Raw genomic sequence first — 14,259 nt, 5'->3', positions numbered from 1 at the left:
AATATCGGAAGATGGGAGGGTGGTTATTTAAGAAAGGCAGTTATTTAAGAAAGGCAGCAAGGACATGCCAGAAACCAATAGGCTGGTAAGCCTGACATCACTGGTGGGAACATTGGTGGAGGGGATTCTGAGGGACAGGATCCATCAGCTTTTGGGTGGGCAAGGACTGATTAGTGATAGCAATGCCTTGGGTATGCAAATATGATGGTGTTTTTTGAAGAAGTTACCAAGAAAATTAATGAGGGCAAGAAGTGAACATTGTCCATATGAACTTTAATAAGTCCTTTGATAGTCTGGAAGATAGGGTCACAGGGAATCCCAAGTGAGTTAGCCAAATGGATTTAAATTTGACTTGGTGGAAGGAGCTGAGGGGTGGTTGCAGAGCATTACTTTCCTGATTGGAGGCTTGTGACCAGTGGTCCACTGCAGTGGTTAGTGCTGGGTTCACTGTATTTTTTATCTACATTAATGATTTGGATCACAATGTAATTAATTTGTAGATGACACCAAAGTTGATTGAATCATTGGCAGCGCAGAGGGATATATAAGTTTACAACAGAATTTAGATCAGTTTTGAAAGTGAGTCAAGGAATGGATAATGAAATGTAAAGCTGACAAGTTTGAGATGTTGCATTTTGGTATATTAAGCAAAGGCAGAACTCTCGCTGTAAATGGTAGAGCCTTGGGAGAGTATTATAGAATGGCCTAGAATTATAGGTGCATGGTTCCTTGAAAGTGGTGGTTCAGGTGAAAGGAGTGGTGAAGAAGGCATTCGGCATGCTTGTCTTAAGTTGGGACATCATGATGTAACTGTACAAGTCATTGGTGAGACCACACTCAGAGTATTGTCCAGGTATAGGAAGGATGTCATATGTTTGTAAGTGCAGAGGAGATTCACCAGAATGTTACCTGGACTTGCAGGTTTGAGTTATAGGGGAGAGGATGGATAGCCTAAGACATTTTCTTTGGAGCATAGGAGGCCAAATGGCGACTTTATTGAAGTATATAAAATTACGAGGAGCACGGATAAAGAGAATGTTCAGTCTTTTTCCAAGAGTGGTGAATTCTAAAACTAGAGGGTATATGGTTAAAGTGAGAGGATAGAGATTTAACAGGGACCTTAGGTATAGCGTTTTCACTCATTGGGTATTCGATATCTGGTGCAAGCTGCCTGAGGAAGCAATAGAAGCAGATACAGTTATGACTTTCATAAGACATATATGTATGTATATATATATGGATATATGTATATATGGCTTTGGCAAAATGCTAGCAAATGGGGCTAGCCCAGAATGCCAACATGGCTTGTATGGACAGGGGCCTGTTTCTATGACTTTATGACTTGTCTGGTCCTGGAGATTTATCCACCTTAATATTTTTTAAGAATGCTCCTCCTTGGTAATTCAGATATTACCCAACACATCATTACACATTTTCCGATATTATTTTGCTTCCATGATTTTCTCCTCAGTAAATACAGATGGGAAATACTTGTTTAACATCTGGCCTGTATCCTGAAGTTTGCCTCACAGACAACCATATTGTTGCCTGCATAATTTCCTTCTTATGTGTACTTCTACATTTCTTATATTCCTCATGGAATTTGCTTGATTTCAGCTGCCTATCCCTGACATATGCCTCCTTCTTTTTCTGGCTTGAGCCTCCATATCCCTCCTCACTCAGGGTTCCCTAAATCTTCTAACTTTGCCCTTTACTCTAACGGGAACATGCTACTTCTGAACACACCCAAACTCACCTTTAAAAGTTTCCCATGAGCCAGGCATCTCTACACCTCATCCATCACACACACTCTCACACACACACACTCACACAGACACACCCTCCATCTCACACACACACACACACTCTCACACACCCTCCATCACACACACACCCTCCATCTCACACACATTCACACAATCCATGTCACACACACAGACACACACATTAATTCAACATTCATCCAGAAGTGGTTCCACCAACACGTAACAATTTTTAAACTCACTTACTTTATACCTTTTTTTTGACATTCACTCACAAATCTCCACACCTCATGCAATGTGCTAAATCTCACACACACCCTCCATCTCACTCACACACACACTCCATCTCACACACACACACTCACACACGCACACACCCTCCATCTTACACACACACACCCTTGATCTCACATACACACACCCTCCATCACACACACACACACACACACACACACACACACTCACACACACACACACACTCACACACACACTCACACACACACCCTCCATCTCAAAACACACACACCCTCAATCTCACACACACACTCACACTCACACACACTGTCCATCTCACATGCAGACACACACCCTCCATCTCACATACACACACACACACATACACATACACACTCCATCACACACACACATCCGGGACATATATGACAGTAAAACTCTGTTGAATCTACTCACACCTGACTTCTGGACTGAACGCGGTCTTGGACTCAGGCCCGACTTCTGGACTCGGGTCCGATTTCTGGACTGAGTGCGACCTCCGGACTGAGCGCGACCTCCGGACTGAGCGCGACCTCTGGACTGAGTGCGACCTCTGGACTGAGCGCGAATTCCGGAATGAGCGCGACCTCTGAACTGAGCGCGACTTCCGGAATGAGTGTGACCTCTGGACTGAGCCACGGCTTGTAGACTCACAGTTCAGTCAGCACAGCTGGCGGACTCACAGTTCACTCACTGACTGCTTGTAGACTCACCTTCACTCACTAACGGCTGGTGAACTCACAGTTCTGGACTCAACTCTCACTCACAGCTTCTGGGCTGACTGACTCACGCGCGGCCACCGGGGCTTTATTTTCCTTGCCCCTAGAAGGGGCGTTACCTTCATGGTGACTGACAGGCGAGAAGACCAATCTGCTGATCTCATGATTTTTTAAACCTTCATAACTTTTCTAATATTTCACCGATCTAAACAAAACTTGGGGTGCTTGGAGCAGAGATGAGTAAGATGGTGAAAAAATCCTAGCGTTATGGGGCAGCGTTTTTGCCAAATTTATTTACAAAGTGGTCAAGATGAGAGTTTTAGTAATAGTATAGATAGTATATCTGATTTGTTTGTATAGCATGAAAAACAAAGCTCTTCGCTGTACCTCGGGGCACATGACAATAATAAACCAAAACCTAAATCAAAGTCAGTGGGAATTTTTGATGGGGCTTGGTTGAAAAGAAAAGAACTACTGTTTTAAAGCAAAGCAATTGATCCTGCATAATATTAATTGAAAAGTATACTGCACCGGATGTTGTATTATTTGTTGCTATATAAGAACAATGAGATTCTTTTGAAAATTACCACCGCTTTTATTTCAGTGAATGGATGACATATATCGGAAATAAAAAAAGAAATCAGATTGAAATGGCACAAGATGTGATCAAGGCTGAAACTCATTATGTACGGCATAAATTAACAGTGGGATTTTATGCATGGATAAAGTGGATCCAAATGAAAAGAAAACAAGAAACCCGTGAGTTGAATTGTATTTTATATGACAGAGAATTGAAATTAATACACTTCTCTGTATATCGTTGTATTTTTGTTAAGAGTTTCCTGTGCAGTTAGTTCAACTTTCTAAGTAAGCCCTTAATTGAAAGGTATTTTTGATGCAAATGAAGTATTTAGTTTAAGGTTGCAATTCTACTTTTCTTCACTGTCCAACACCAGCTGCAGGTGCCATCCAATACTCTGGTGAATATGAGAGACTGAAAACAATGAAATTAAAAATTGTAAAGTAAAACTATAAGTTACCTGTAGGAAATATTTAAATACTAGTGAATGTACACAACCGAAATATATTCCAGGAGAGAAAATGGAAATTCATCTAAACAGAGCTTCCAAGCCTGAAACTGCAGACAACATTTAGTACATACCACAGATTATTAAAACAAAAGACAAACTGATGATGATATGTTGATGACAAAAGCCACTGGCATCTATTTGGAGGATTTAATAAAGAAGGGTAAACATTCAAACAAATCAGTACTGACTCAGAGGAAGAAGAGAAGATCATGGAAGCTAAGGAATTGAGCCATTGGAATACATATCTTAGATTATATATGGATTACCAAAGAGGCAGTATTGGCAGTTTTAAAGTGAATTAAGGTGAATAGCTGGATAAGGCCTGATCAATTGCATCCTTGTGTCATGTGCGGAGCTAGCAAGGAAATTGTGGAGGCCCTTGCAGAGATCTATCTATCTATCTATCTATCTATCTATCTATCTATCTATCTATCTATCTATCTATCTATCTATCTATCTATCTATCTATCTATCTATCTATCTATCTATCTATCTATCTATCTATCTATCTATCTATCTATCTATCTATCTATCTATCTATCTATCTATCTATCTATCTATCTATCTATCTATCTATCTATCATCTTACATTTGGGGACGGCTTCAGTTCCATTGGAGGAGACGAGTGCATGGTGGAATATTGGGTTGGGGGATCACACCATTGGGGGAGCAGACCCAACTTGGTCTAGTCTATCTTTAAAACTGTGTGCCTGTCGCCTGCCGTCCGTCCGGCTGCCTGCCTGCCTTTCGATTCGTTACCATCGTGTGATGTCACAATGCCCAATGCTCGCAGATGTCCAATCGCAATGCCCGATGCTCGCAGATGTCCAATCGGAATGGATCCATTTACATGTACGGCTTCCGGCTGCATTTCTTCCTTTGATGCACTGCAACTCCGAAACCAGACGCAGAATCGCCAACATCTTTTCCATTTCGGTAGAGATTTCACTTTTCTTTCTAAGTATCCGCTCCTCATTACATTTCGTCATGTTTAAGTACACGTTTTTAATCAAATCCTTCCCCCCCCACCCCCCCTCCCAATATTTCAAAAATAAACTGGCTTCGCACCCATAGAAGCAGCACCAGCCCCAGCCCCTGATGAACGTTCCATTGTGTGATGTCACAATGCCTGATGCTCACAGATGTCCAATCGGAATGGATTCATTTACATATGCCTTTGCAGGAGCCCCAGCCCATGGTGAACGTTCCAACGTGTGATGTCACAATGCCCAATGTTCATATATCTCCAATCGGAATGGATCCATTTACATATGCCTTTGCAGGAGCCCCAGCCCCTGGTGAACGTTCCATTGTGTGATGTCACAATGCCCAATGCTCAAATACATTGTTGCCATAGAGGGAGTACAGAGAAGGTTCACCAGACTGATTCCTGGAATGTCAGGATTTTCAAATGAAGAAAGACTGGATAGACTCGCCTTGTACTCGCTAGATTTAGAAGATTGAGGGGGTATCTTATAGAAACGTATAACATTCTTAAGGGGTTAGACAGGCTAGATGCAGGAAGATTGTTCCGGATGTTGGGGAAGACCAGAACAAGGGGTCACACTTTAAGGATAAGGGGGAAATCCTTTAGGACAGAGATGAGAAAAACATTTTTCACACAGAGAGTGGTGAATCTCTGGAATTCTCTGCCACAGAAGGTAGTTGAGGTCAGTTCATTGGCTGTATTTAAGAGGGAGTTAGATGTGGCCCTTGTGTATGGAGAGAAGGCAGGTACAGGATACTGAGTTGGATGATCAGCCATGATCATATTGAATGGTGGTGCAGGCTAGAAGGGCCGAATGGCCTACTCCTGCACTTAATTTCTATGTTTCCCTCTCCGCACCCCTCTCCCTCTCCCACCCATCACTCTCTCCCCCACCCCCTTCCCTCTCTACCCCACCCCCTTCCCTCTCTCCACCCGCCCCCTTCCCCTACCCCTCTGTCCCTCTTCCACCAGTCCCTCTACCCCTCCCTCCCCACTCTTCCACTTCTCTCCCCTTACCCCACCCCTCTCCCTCCCTCACCCCTCTCTCTTCACCTCCCTGTCCCACCCCTTCCACTACCCCTCTGTCCCTCTTCCACCACTCCCCCGTCCCTCTTCCACCACTCCCGCTACCCCTCCCTCCCTCCCTCCCCACTCTTCCACTTCTCTCTCCCTTCTCTCCTCCCCCTCTCCCTCTCCTCACCCCTCTTCCATCCCTCTCTCCCCCACCCCTTCCCTCTCTACTCCACCCCCTTCCCTCTCTCCCCCGCCCCCTTCCCCTCTGTCCCTCTTCCACCACTCCCCCTACCCCTCCCTCTCCCACTTCTCTTCCCTTACCCCACCCCTCTCCCTCCCTCACCCCCCCTCCCTTCCCCTCTCTCCCCCACCCCTTCCCCTACCCCTCTGTCCCTCTTCCACCACTCCCCCTGTCCCTCTTCCACCACTCCTGCTACCCCTCTTCCCCTCCCTCCCCTCTCTTCCACTTCTCTCTCCCCCCACCCCTCTCCCCCTCCAATCCCACTCTCCCCCTCCCTCCACACTCTTCCCCCTCTCCCTCCTCATTCCCTTACCGTGCACAGTCTCTGTCTTTAGGAAGGAACTACAGATGCTGGAAAATCAAAGGTAGACATAAAAAAGCTGGATAAACTCAGCGGGTGCGGCAGCATCTATGGAGCGAATTGAATGGTCAACGTTTTTGGCCGAAACCCGGAAGAAGGGTTTCGGCCAAAAACGTTGCCCTTTTCCTTCGGTCCATAGATGCTGCTGCACCCGCTGAGTTTATCCAGCTTTTTTGTTGTTGTACCAGCCTCCCTCTCTCTCTGCCCTTTTCTCTTCTCTCGACTCATGCACGCCCGCACCAACCCCTCCCCCCCCCTTCACCTCTCTCCCCCATCCTCTTCTCCCCCCCCCCCCCTCCCCCTCTCCCTCTCCACCCTCCTCCTCCCCTTCCTCACAAAATATTTTTTGTGGGGTCGGGTCCTCAGTGTGTGTGACTGTTTGTGGAGGCGGCCACGCGCTCTCCATTCAAGAAGACGCACATCTGTTTGTGGAGGCGCGTGCTTAGTATGTGACCAAAGATCTTATAGCGGAGCTCTCCGCTACAAGATCTTTGTGTGTGACGACACACGCTCCCCACCCCCCCCACTTTGGTGCAGGAGGCGCGCGCAGCATCTGAACGCTCAGCGAATATTCGAATTCTTCACAGCCGTCATTCTGACTTTGCTTGTGAAGAGAAAAGTCCTGAATTGCATTTGTCTGATGCAGGAAGATTGTTCCCGATGTTGGAGAAGTCCAGGACAAGCGGGTCACAGTTTAAGGATAAAGGGGAAATCCTTTAGTACTGAGATGAGGAAAACATTTTTCACACAGAGAGTGGTGAGTCTCTGGAACTCTCTGCCACAGAAGGTAGTTGAGGCCAGTTCATTGGCTATATTTAAGAGGGGGTTAGATGTGGCCCTTGCGGCTAAAGGGATCAGGGGGTATGGAGAGAAGGCAGGTACAGGATACTGAGTTGGATGATCAGCCATGATCATATTGAATGGTGGTGCAGGCTCGAAGGGCCGAATGGCCTACTCCTGCACTTAATTTCCATGCTTCTATGTTTCCCTCTCCTCACCCCTCTCCCTCTCCCACCCATCCCTCTCTCCCCCACCCCCCTTCCCTCTCTACCACCACCCCCTTACCCCTACCCCTCTGTCCCTCTTTCACCACTCCCCCTACCCCTCCCTCCCCACTCTTCCACTTCTATCCCCTTACCCGACGCCTCTCCCTCCCCCACCCCTCTCTCTTCCGCTCCCTTCCCCTCTCTCCCCCACCCCTTCCCCTCTGTCCCTCTTCCAACCACTCCCCCGTCCCTCTTCTACCACTCCCGCTACCCCTCTACCCCTCCCTCCCTCCCCACTCTTCCACTTCTCTCCCACTCTCTCCTCCCCCTCTCCTCGCCCCTCTCCCATCCCTCTCTCCACCACCCCCCTTCCCTCTCTACCCCACCCCCTTCCCTCTCCCCCCCACCCCCTTCCCCCTATCCGTCTGTCCCTCTTCCATCACTCCCCTTACCCCTCTCCTCCTCCCACCCCACTCAGCCACTTCTCTCCCCCTTCCCCTCCACTCTCCCTCCCCACTCTTTCCCCTCTCTCCCCCACCCCTCTCCCCCTCCCTCCCTCCTCCCCATCTTCCCCATCCCCCCTCCCCCACATCTCTCTCCCCATCTCTCACCCCCTACCCTGCTCTCCTTTCCCTCCCAAATCTATCCCTTTTCCTCCTCCTCCTCTCCCCTCCCTCCCCCCTTCTCACCCCCCCCCCCCCCGCAAGCGCCGTTGGGGAAACAGACCCAACGGGTCTGCACTTGGTCTAGTACATAACTAAAACTCTGATCTTGTGCTCTACCGGTTTGCGCGGTTTTACTATTTGCGCAAAAACGGTACGCGATAATGCTACGATTTTTTGTCAGCTCACTCACAGTTCTCCTGTGCTGTGAGTGCAACAAGTTTCGTTCCGATCGGTAGTGTATTGTAAAAGTTAGCGAGGTTTAAAAATCGTAAATACCGCTCGTGCGCAGATCGATTTCCTCTCCTCCCAGTCATTGCTGCGCAGATTGGTCTCTTCTCCTGTCACTCCGTGGGACGGTCCCCCCATTCCTGCACCTTCGCATCTTTACTGGAGCTGAGGATGGTCGGTGGAGGTTTCCAATCGGACACAATTTTCGGAAGGGTCCAGAAGCGGCTCGGCCTGGCCTGGAATCGGAGATGTCGTCAAACGAAAAGCTGGTGGAGGAGAGCGTCCAGCACCATATGTGAGTCCCAAATGCACCGCCATCGCAATGCCCGCTGCTCCAGCCCCTTCCCCTCTGATCCCCCTTGCTGGCACCTGCCCTCCTTCCCCCGTGATACCCCCCTCTCCACCATGGCTGTTCCCCCATCTGTTCTCCAAGCTCTCCCCCCACAACCCCCTCGCAATGCCCGATGCTCGCAGATAGAGGGAGTTTCACTTTTCTTTCTAAGTATCCGCTCCTCATTACATTTCATCATGTTTAAGTACACGTTTTTAATCAAATCCTTCCCCCCCCACCCCCCCCCCCAATATTTCAAAAATAAACTGGCTTCGCACCCATAGAAGCAGCACCAGCCCCAGCCCCTGATGAACGTTCCATTGTGTGATGTCAAAATGCCTGATGCTCACAGATGTCCAATCGGAATGGATTCATTTACACATGCCTTTGCAGGAGCCCCAGCCCCTGGTGAACGTTCCATTGTGTGATGTCACAATGCCCAATGCTCAAATACATTGTTGCCATAGAGGGAGTACAGAGAAGGTTCACCAGACTGATTCCTGGAATGTCAGGATTTTCAAATGAAGAAAGACTGGATAGACTCGCCTTGTACTCGCTAGATTTAGAAGATTGAAGGGGTATCTTATAGAAACGTATAACATTCTTAAGGGGTTAGACAGGCTAGATGCAGGAAGATTGTTCCGGATGTTGGGGAAGACCAGAACAAGGGGTCACACTTTAAGGATAAGGGGGAAATCCTTTAGGACAGAGATGAGAAAAACATTTTCACACAGAGAGTGGTGAATCTCTGGAATTCTCTGCCACAGAAGGTAGTTGAGGTCAGTTCATTGGCTGTATTTAAGAGGGAGTTAGATGTGGCCCTTGTGTATGGAGAGAAGGCAGGTACAGGATACTGAGTTGGATGATCAGCCATGATCATATTGAATGGTGGTGCAGGCTAGAAGGGCCGAATGGCCTACTCCTGCACTTAATTTCTATGTTTCCCTCTCCGCACCCCTCTCCCTCTCCCACCCATCACTCTCTCCCCACCCCCTTCCCTCTCTACCCCACCCCATTCCCTCTCTCCCCCCGCCCCCTTCCCCTACCCCTCTGTCCCTCTTCCACCACTCCCTCTACCCCTCCCTCCCCACTCTTCCACTTCTCTCCCCTTACCCCACCCCTCTCCCCATCTCTCACCCCCTACCCTGCTCTCCTTTCCCTCCCAAATCTTTCCCGTTTCCTCATCATCCTCTCCCCTCCATCCCCCCTTCTCCCCCCCCCCCCCCCGCAAGCGCCGTTGGGGAAACAGACCCAACGGGTCTGCACTTGGTCTAGTACATAACTAAAACTCTGATCTTGTGCTCTACCGGTTTGCGCGGTTTAACTAGTTGCGCAAAAACGGTACGCGATAATGCTACGATTTTTTGTCAGCTCACTCACAGTTCTCCTGTGCTGTGAGTGCAACAAGTTTCGTTCCGATCGGTAGTGTATTGTAAAGGTTAGCGAGGTTTAAAAATCGTAAATACCGCTCGTGCGCAGATCGATTTCCTCTCCTCCCAGTCATTGCTGCGCAGATTGGTCTCTTCTCCTGTCACTCCGTGGGACGGTCCCCCCATTCCTGCACCTTCGCATCTTTACTGGAGCTGAGGATGGTCGGTGGAGGTTTCCAATCGGACACAATTTGCGGAAGGGTCCAGAAACGGCTCGGCCTGCCCTGGAATCGGAGATGTCGTCAAACGGAAAGCTGGTGGAGGAGAGCGTCCAGCACCATATGTGAGTCCCAAATGCACCGCCATCGCAATGCCCGCTGCTCCAGCCCCTTCCCCTCTGATCCCCCTTGCTGGCACCTGCCCTCCTTCCCCCGTGATACCCCCCTCTCCACCATGGCTGTTCCCCCATCTGTTCTCCAAGCTCTCCCCCCACAACCCCCCCCCCCCCCCCACATCCCCCGCCCACACGCCAGCGCGGCCGTAGCTACTGGTGCTTCCGGGCCGATCGGAGGCCTGGCTCTGAGGGCGCGGATGGCTGATGCTCCTCTGAGGGAGTAGCGCCAACCACGAGATCCTGGGGAGGGAGAGTGGGGGAGGAGAGGGGATAGAGGGAGAGGATGGGAGTAGGGAGGGGAGAGGAGTTCTGGAGGGACGGAGTGACTGAGGGTGGGGGAAAGGAGAGGCGAGGGAGGGATTGGGGAGGGTAGGAGTAGAGGGAAAAGAAGAGGGAGGAGGTGAGGAGGGAGAGGGGAATAGAGGGAGAGGAGGGGGGAGTAGAGGAGGGATGGCTTTGGGGATGTGGGGAGTGGGGAATAGAGGGAGAGGAGGCCAGTGGGGGAGGTGAGGAGGGATAGTGGGGGGATAGGGGGAGGTGAGGAGTGGGGAAGGTGGGGGATAGAGGGATAGGAGGGGGTAGGGAGGGAGAGGAGTTATGGAGGGAGGGAGGGAGTGCCTGAGGGTAGGGGAAAGGAGAGGGAGAGAGAGGTGAGGGAGGGATTGGGGAGAGGAAGAGGAGAGGGGAAAGAAGGGAGAGTGAAGAGGAGGGGAGAGTGTGCTAGGGATGAGGGGAAATGAGCTGCGCCTGTGCAGTTGGGGACTATGGGTGAGTGGTGGAATATTGCGTTGGGGAACCAAGCCTCCTGTGTGACAGGGACCCGAAGGGTCCCATTTAGCCTAGTCTTTAACTAACAATGACGATTTAGAAGACTGGAAGGTGGCTAATATACTGTTATTTAATAAGGGCAGCAGGGATAAGTCTGGAATTTACAGGCCTTCCATCACTGACAAGTTGTTGGTGGGGATTCAGAGAAACTGGATTTACTGTTGTTTATTTGAATAGGCATAGACTGATTAGGGATAGGCTGCCTGGCTTTGCACATTCGGTGCTGGGTCCACTATTGTTTGTTATTTACATCTAACACTTGGAAGACAAGGTAGTTAACATTCTTAGTAAATTTGCAGGTGGAAAGGGTGGTGAAGAAGGTATTTGGCACACACCATTGTTCGGAAGGGTGTTGAGCACAAAAGTCGGGACATCCTAATGCAGATGTACAAGTTGTTGCTAAGACATCAGTCGGTGTACTATGTGCAGTTCTGGTTGCTCAGCTTTTGGAAGGATGTTATTAGTTTGGAAAAAGTGCAACGGAGATTCACCAAGATATTACCTGTCTTCTGTTTTTGAGTTATAGGAGAAAGGTTGGATGGGCTAGACCCTTTCCTTTTTATAGCTTTTTTAGACTGAAAGGTGACCAATTGAAGTATACAAAATCACGAGGGGCAGGGTGAATGCTCGCAGTCTTTTTTCCAGAGTAGAGGGTTCTAAAGCTAAAATGCACAGGCTTAAGGTGAGAGGGGAGAGGTTTAAGAGTGATATCAGGGGTAACTTTTTAAATCAGAGCATCGTCTACATGTGAAATGAGCTGCCTGAGAAAGATATAGAAAGGATACAATAACAAATTTCAAAAGACATTTAGACAGATATATGGATAGGAAGTGTTTAGAGGACAATGAGCCAAATCCCAAATGAGACTAACCCTGAATGTCAACTTGGTTGGTATGGATAAGGTGGGTCAAAAGACTTGTTTACTTTAATGAGTCGAGTCGTGCACTCGTCATGGTACAACACATGTTTATTAAAGCTCACTCACAGCATTCATCTGCATGGTGTTACAGTAACTAGCAGCTGCTCAGACTAATTACTTAAGCAGACTTCTGATAATATAAATCGCATAGCAGGCGGAGCTTCTACTAACAAGCACTACAATTGGTTAGTAAGAAGTAACCAATCTACATCTTTCCTTGTAGAAACAAAATGACGCATCGTTACAAGGTGGCTAAATAATACAGTAGCCGAAACGCTAATACAGGTGCACAACCTTTTATCCGAAAGCCTTGGGACCAGACACTTCTCGGATTTCGTAATTTTTCGGATTTCGGAATGGAAGATTTTTAGCGTAGATTAGGTAGGTAGCGCGGGCGGCTTGAAAAGTCTGGAGCGGCTGCCTCCTCCCGGGGAATCATTGTAAATCATTGCTTAAATGTTAGTCAGTTAGTTTGGAGGGATTTTATGTGGTGGGGGGGGTGAAGGGGGAAACTTTAATTCTTAGTCCCCTACCTGGTCGGAGAGGCGGGGAGCGGGCAATGCCTTATCGGGTCGCCGTGCAGTAAGCTCCGGAGCGCTGTGGCCGCCGACTCCCAACATCGCGGAGCTGGGGCTGCGGGCGTCCGGCCGCGGGCCGCGCTGGATTTGGAGCGCCGCGCAGCCAAGGGTAGAGTTGCCGGGGTCGGAGCTACAACCGGCGCCGCCCGTGGCCGGACGCCCGCAGCCCCAGCTCCGCGATGTTGGGAGTCGGCGGCCACAGCGCTCCGGAGCTTATTGCACGGCGACCCGGTAAGGTATTGCCCGCTCCCCGCCTCTCCGACCAGGTAGGGGACTAAGAATTAAAGTTTCCCCCTTCACCCCCCCCCCCCTCCACATAAAAGCCCTCCAAACTAACTGACTAACATTTAAGCAATGATTTACAGATGTTTAAGTGTCTCCCCGGTCTCCGGGGAAGAGGCAGCCGCTACAGTAGTACAGACCTGGGTTGACCGTGGGTTGTTTCGGGTCAAGTTTGGCGCCAAACGCGAGCTTTGGTGTGCAGACGACATCCTGGAAAAAATGTCCGGTTTTCGGAGCTTTTCGGTTTCCGGAGCTCCGGATAAAAGGTTGTGCACCTGTAATGCCTATGGGGAAGTAAGGATGGTTACACAAAATCTCTGAATCTAAGGGGTGGCCTGCTGACCCGTCCGGTGCGTGTGCGGTATAAATCCGCGTCTCCTCCTTTCACCGGTGAAGTGACCAGGGAAGTGACCGGGGATGGCACTGGAGACCCGCCGAGTGGAGGTGGTGAAATAGGCGAGCTGGGCGCTGAACGCCATGGAGAGGCCAAAGGGGAACACAGTCTTTGGTTGTTGAGCAGTCGACCAGGCAGTGGGAGGGTATATAAAACGTGAGACCTCTGGAAAAGGAGCCGCAGTACGTGGTTCCTTCACAGGAAGGAGATGCTGACGGTTGCGTCTGTGAATGCCGTCGTCCGTGCTTACCAGGTAAGAGCGCGGTTCTTTAGCAGGGCTGTGGATGTGACCCAGACGGCCATAGCCCTTGTTGGTCTAGAGCCAAACAACCTGTCCACTGGAGAGAGGTTTAAGTGGCTTGCTGGACTTGTCAAAAGATCGTTTTTATGCATCACGCTTCATTTGTAGTTGTTTCTGGACCACGGGAGGTGAACGGACCTGTGGCTGCAGAAGCTGCTGGGATACGGGCAGGGCAGCACGGGTTTGATGAGACATCAGTCGTTGGGCTGGAGAACCCAGCATGGGGTCGCGGCCAATGTTCCTTAAATTGAGCACGGCCAGGTAGACGTCGGATTTTGCAAGATAAGAACGCTCCATTAGTTGTTTTGCACTTCGGACAGCCCGTTCGACGAGTCCGTTGGACTGTGGAAATTCAGGGCTGCTGGTGATATGTCGAAAGTCCCATTGTTGAGCAAAGTTTCTGAATAGCTGACTGGTGAACTGACTGCCATTGTCGGATAGGAGGCATGCAGGAGAACCATGCACGGAGAAATGGCATTGCAACTTCTGGATGACTGTTTCTGATGTGATGGTTTGAAGTAAGTCAATTTCGA

The 14,259-nt window shown here is 49.4% G+C and overlaps 1 protein-coding gene across 1 annotated transcript in view; it reads left to right on the top strand.

The window, feature by feature from the left end:
- Window positions 1-3,365: 3,365 nt before the first annotated feature.
- The window catches only part of LOC116984985 (dynein regulatory complex subunit 6), a 114,302-nt gene continuing 103,408 nt past the window's right edge, over window positions 3,366-14,259 (top strand). The window contains exon 1 of the mRNA XM_033039345.1: window positions 3,366-3,514. Coding sequence (XP_032895236.1) covers window positions 3,367-3,514 — 148 coding nt within the window. The 5' untranslated portion in view covers window position 3,366. The remainder of the gene's footprint in view (window positions 3,515-14,259) is intronic.

This window comes from Amblyraja radiata, chromosome 21 (genome assembly GCF_010909765.2).
Source record: "Amblyraja radiata isolate CabotCenter1 chromosome 21, sAmbRad1.1.pri, whole genome shotgun sequence".
NCBI classification, from domain to species: Eukaryota; Metazoa; Chordata; class Chondrichthyes; order Rajiformes; family Rajidae; genus Amblyraja; species Amblyraja radiata.
Note: the sequence above shows the minus strand (reverse complement) of the source record. Positions and strands in the feature narration are given on the sequence as shown.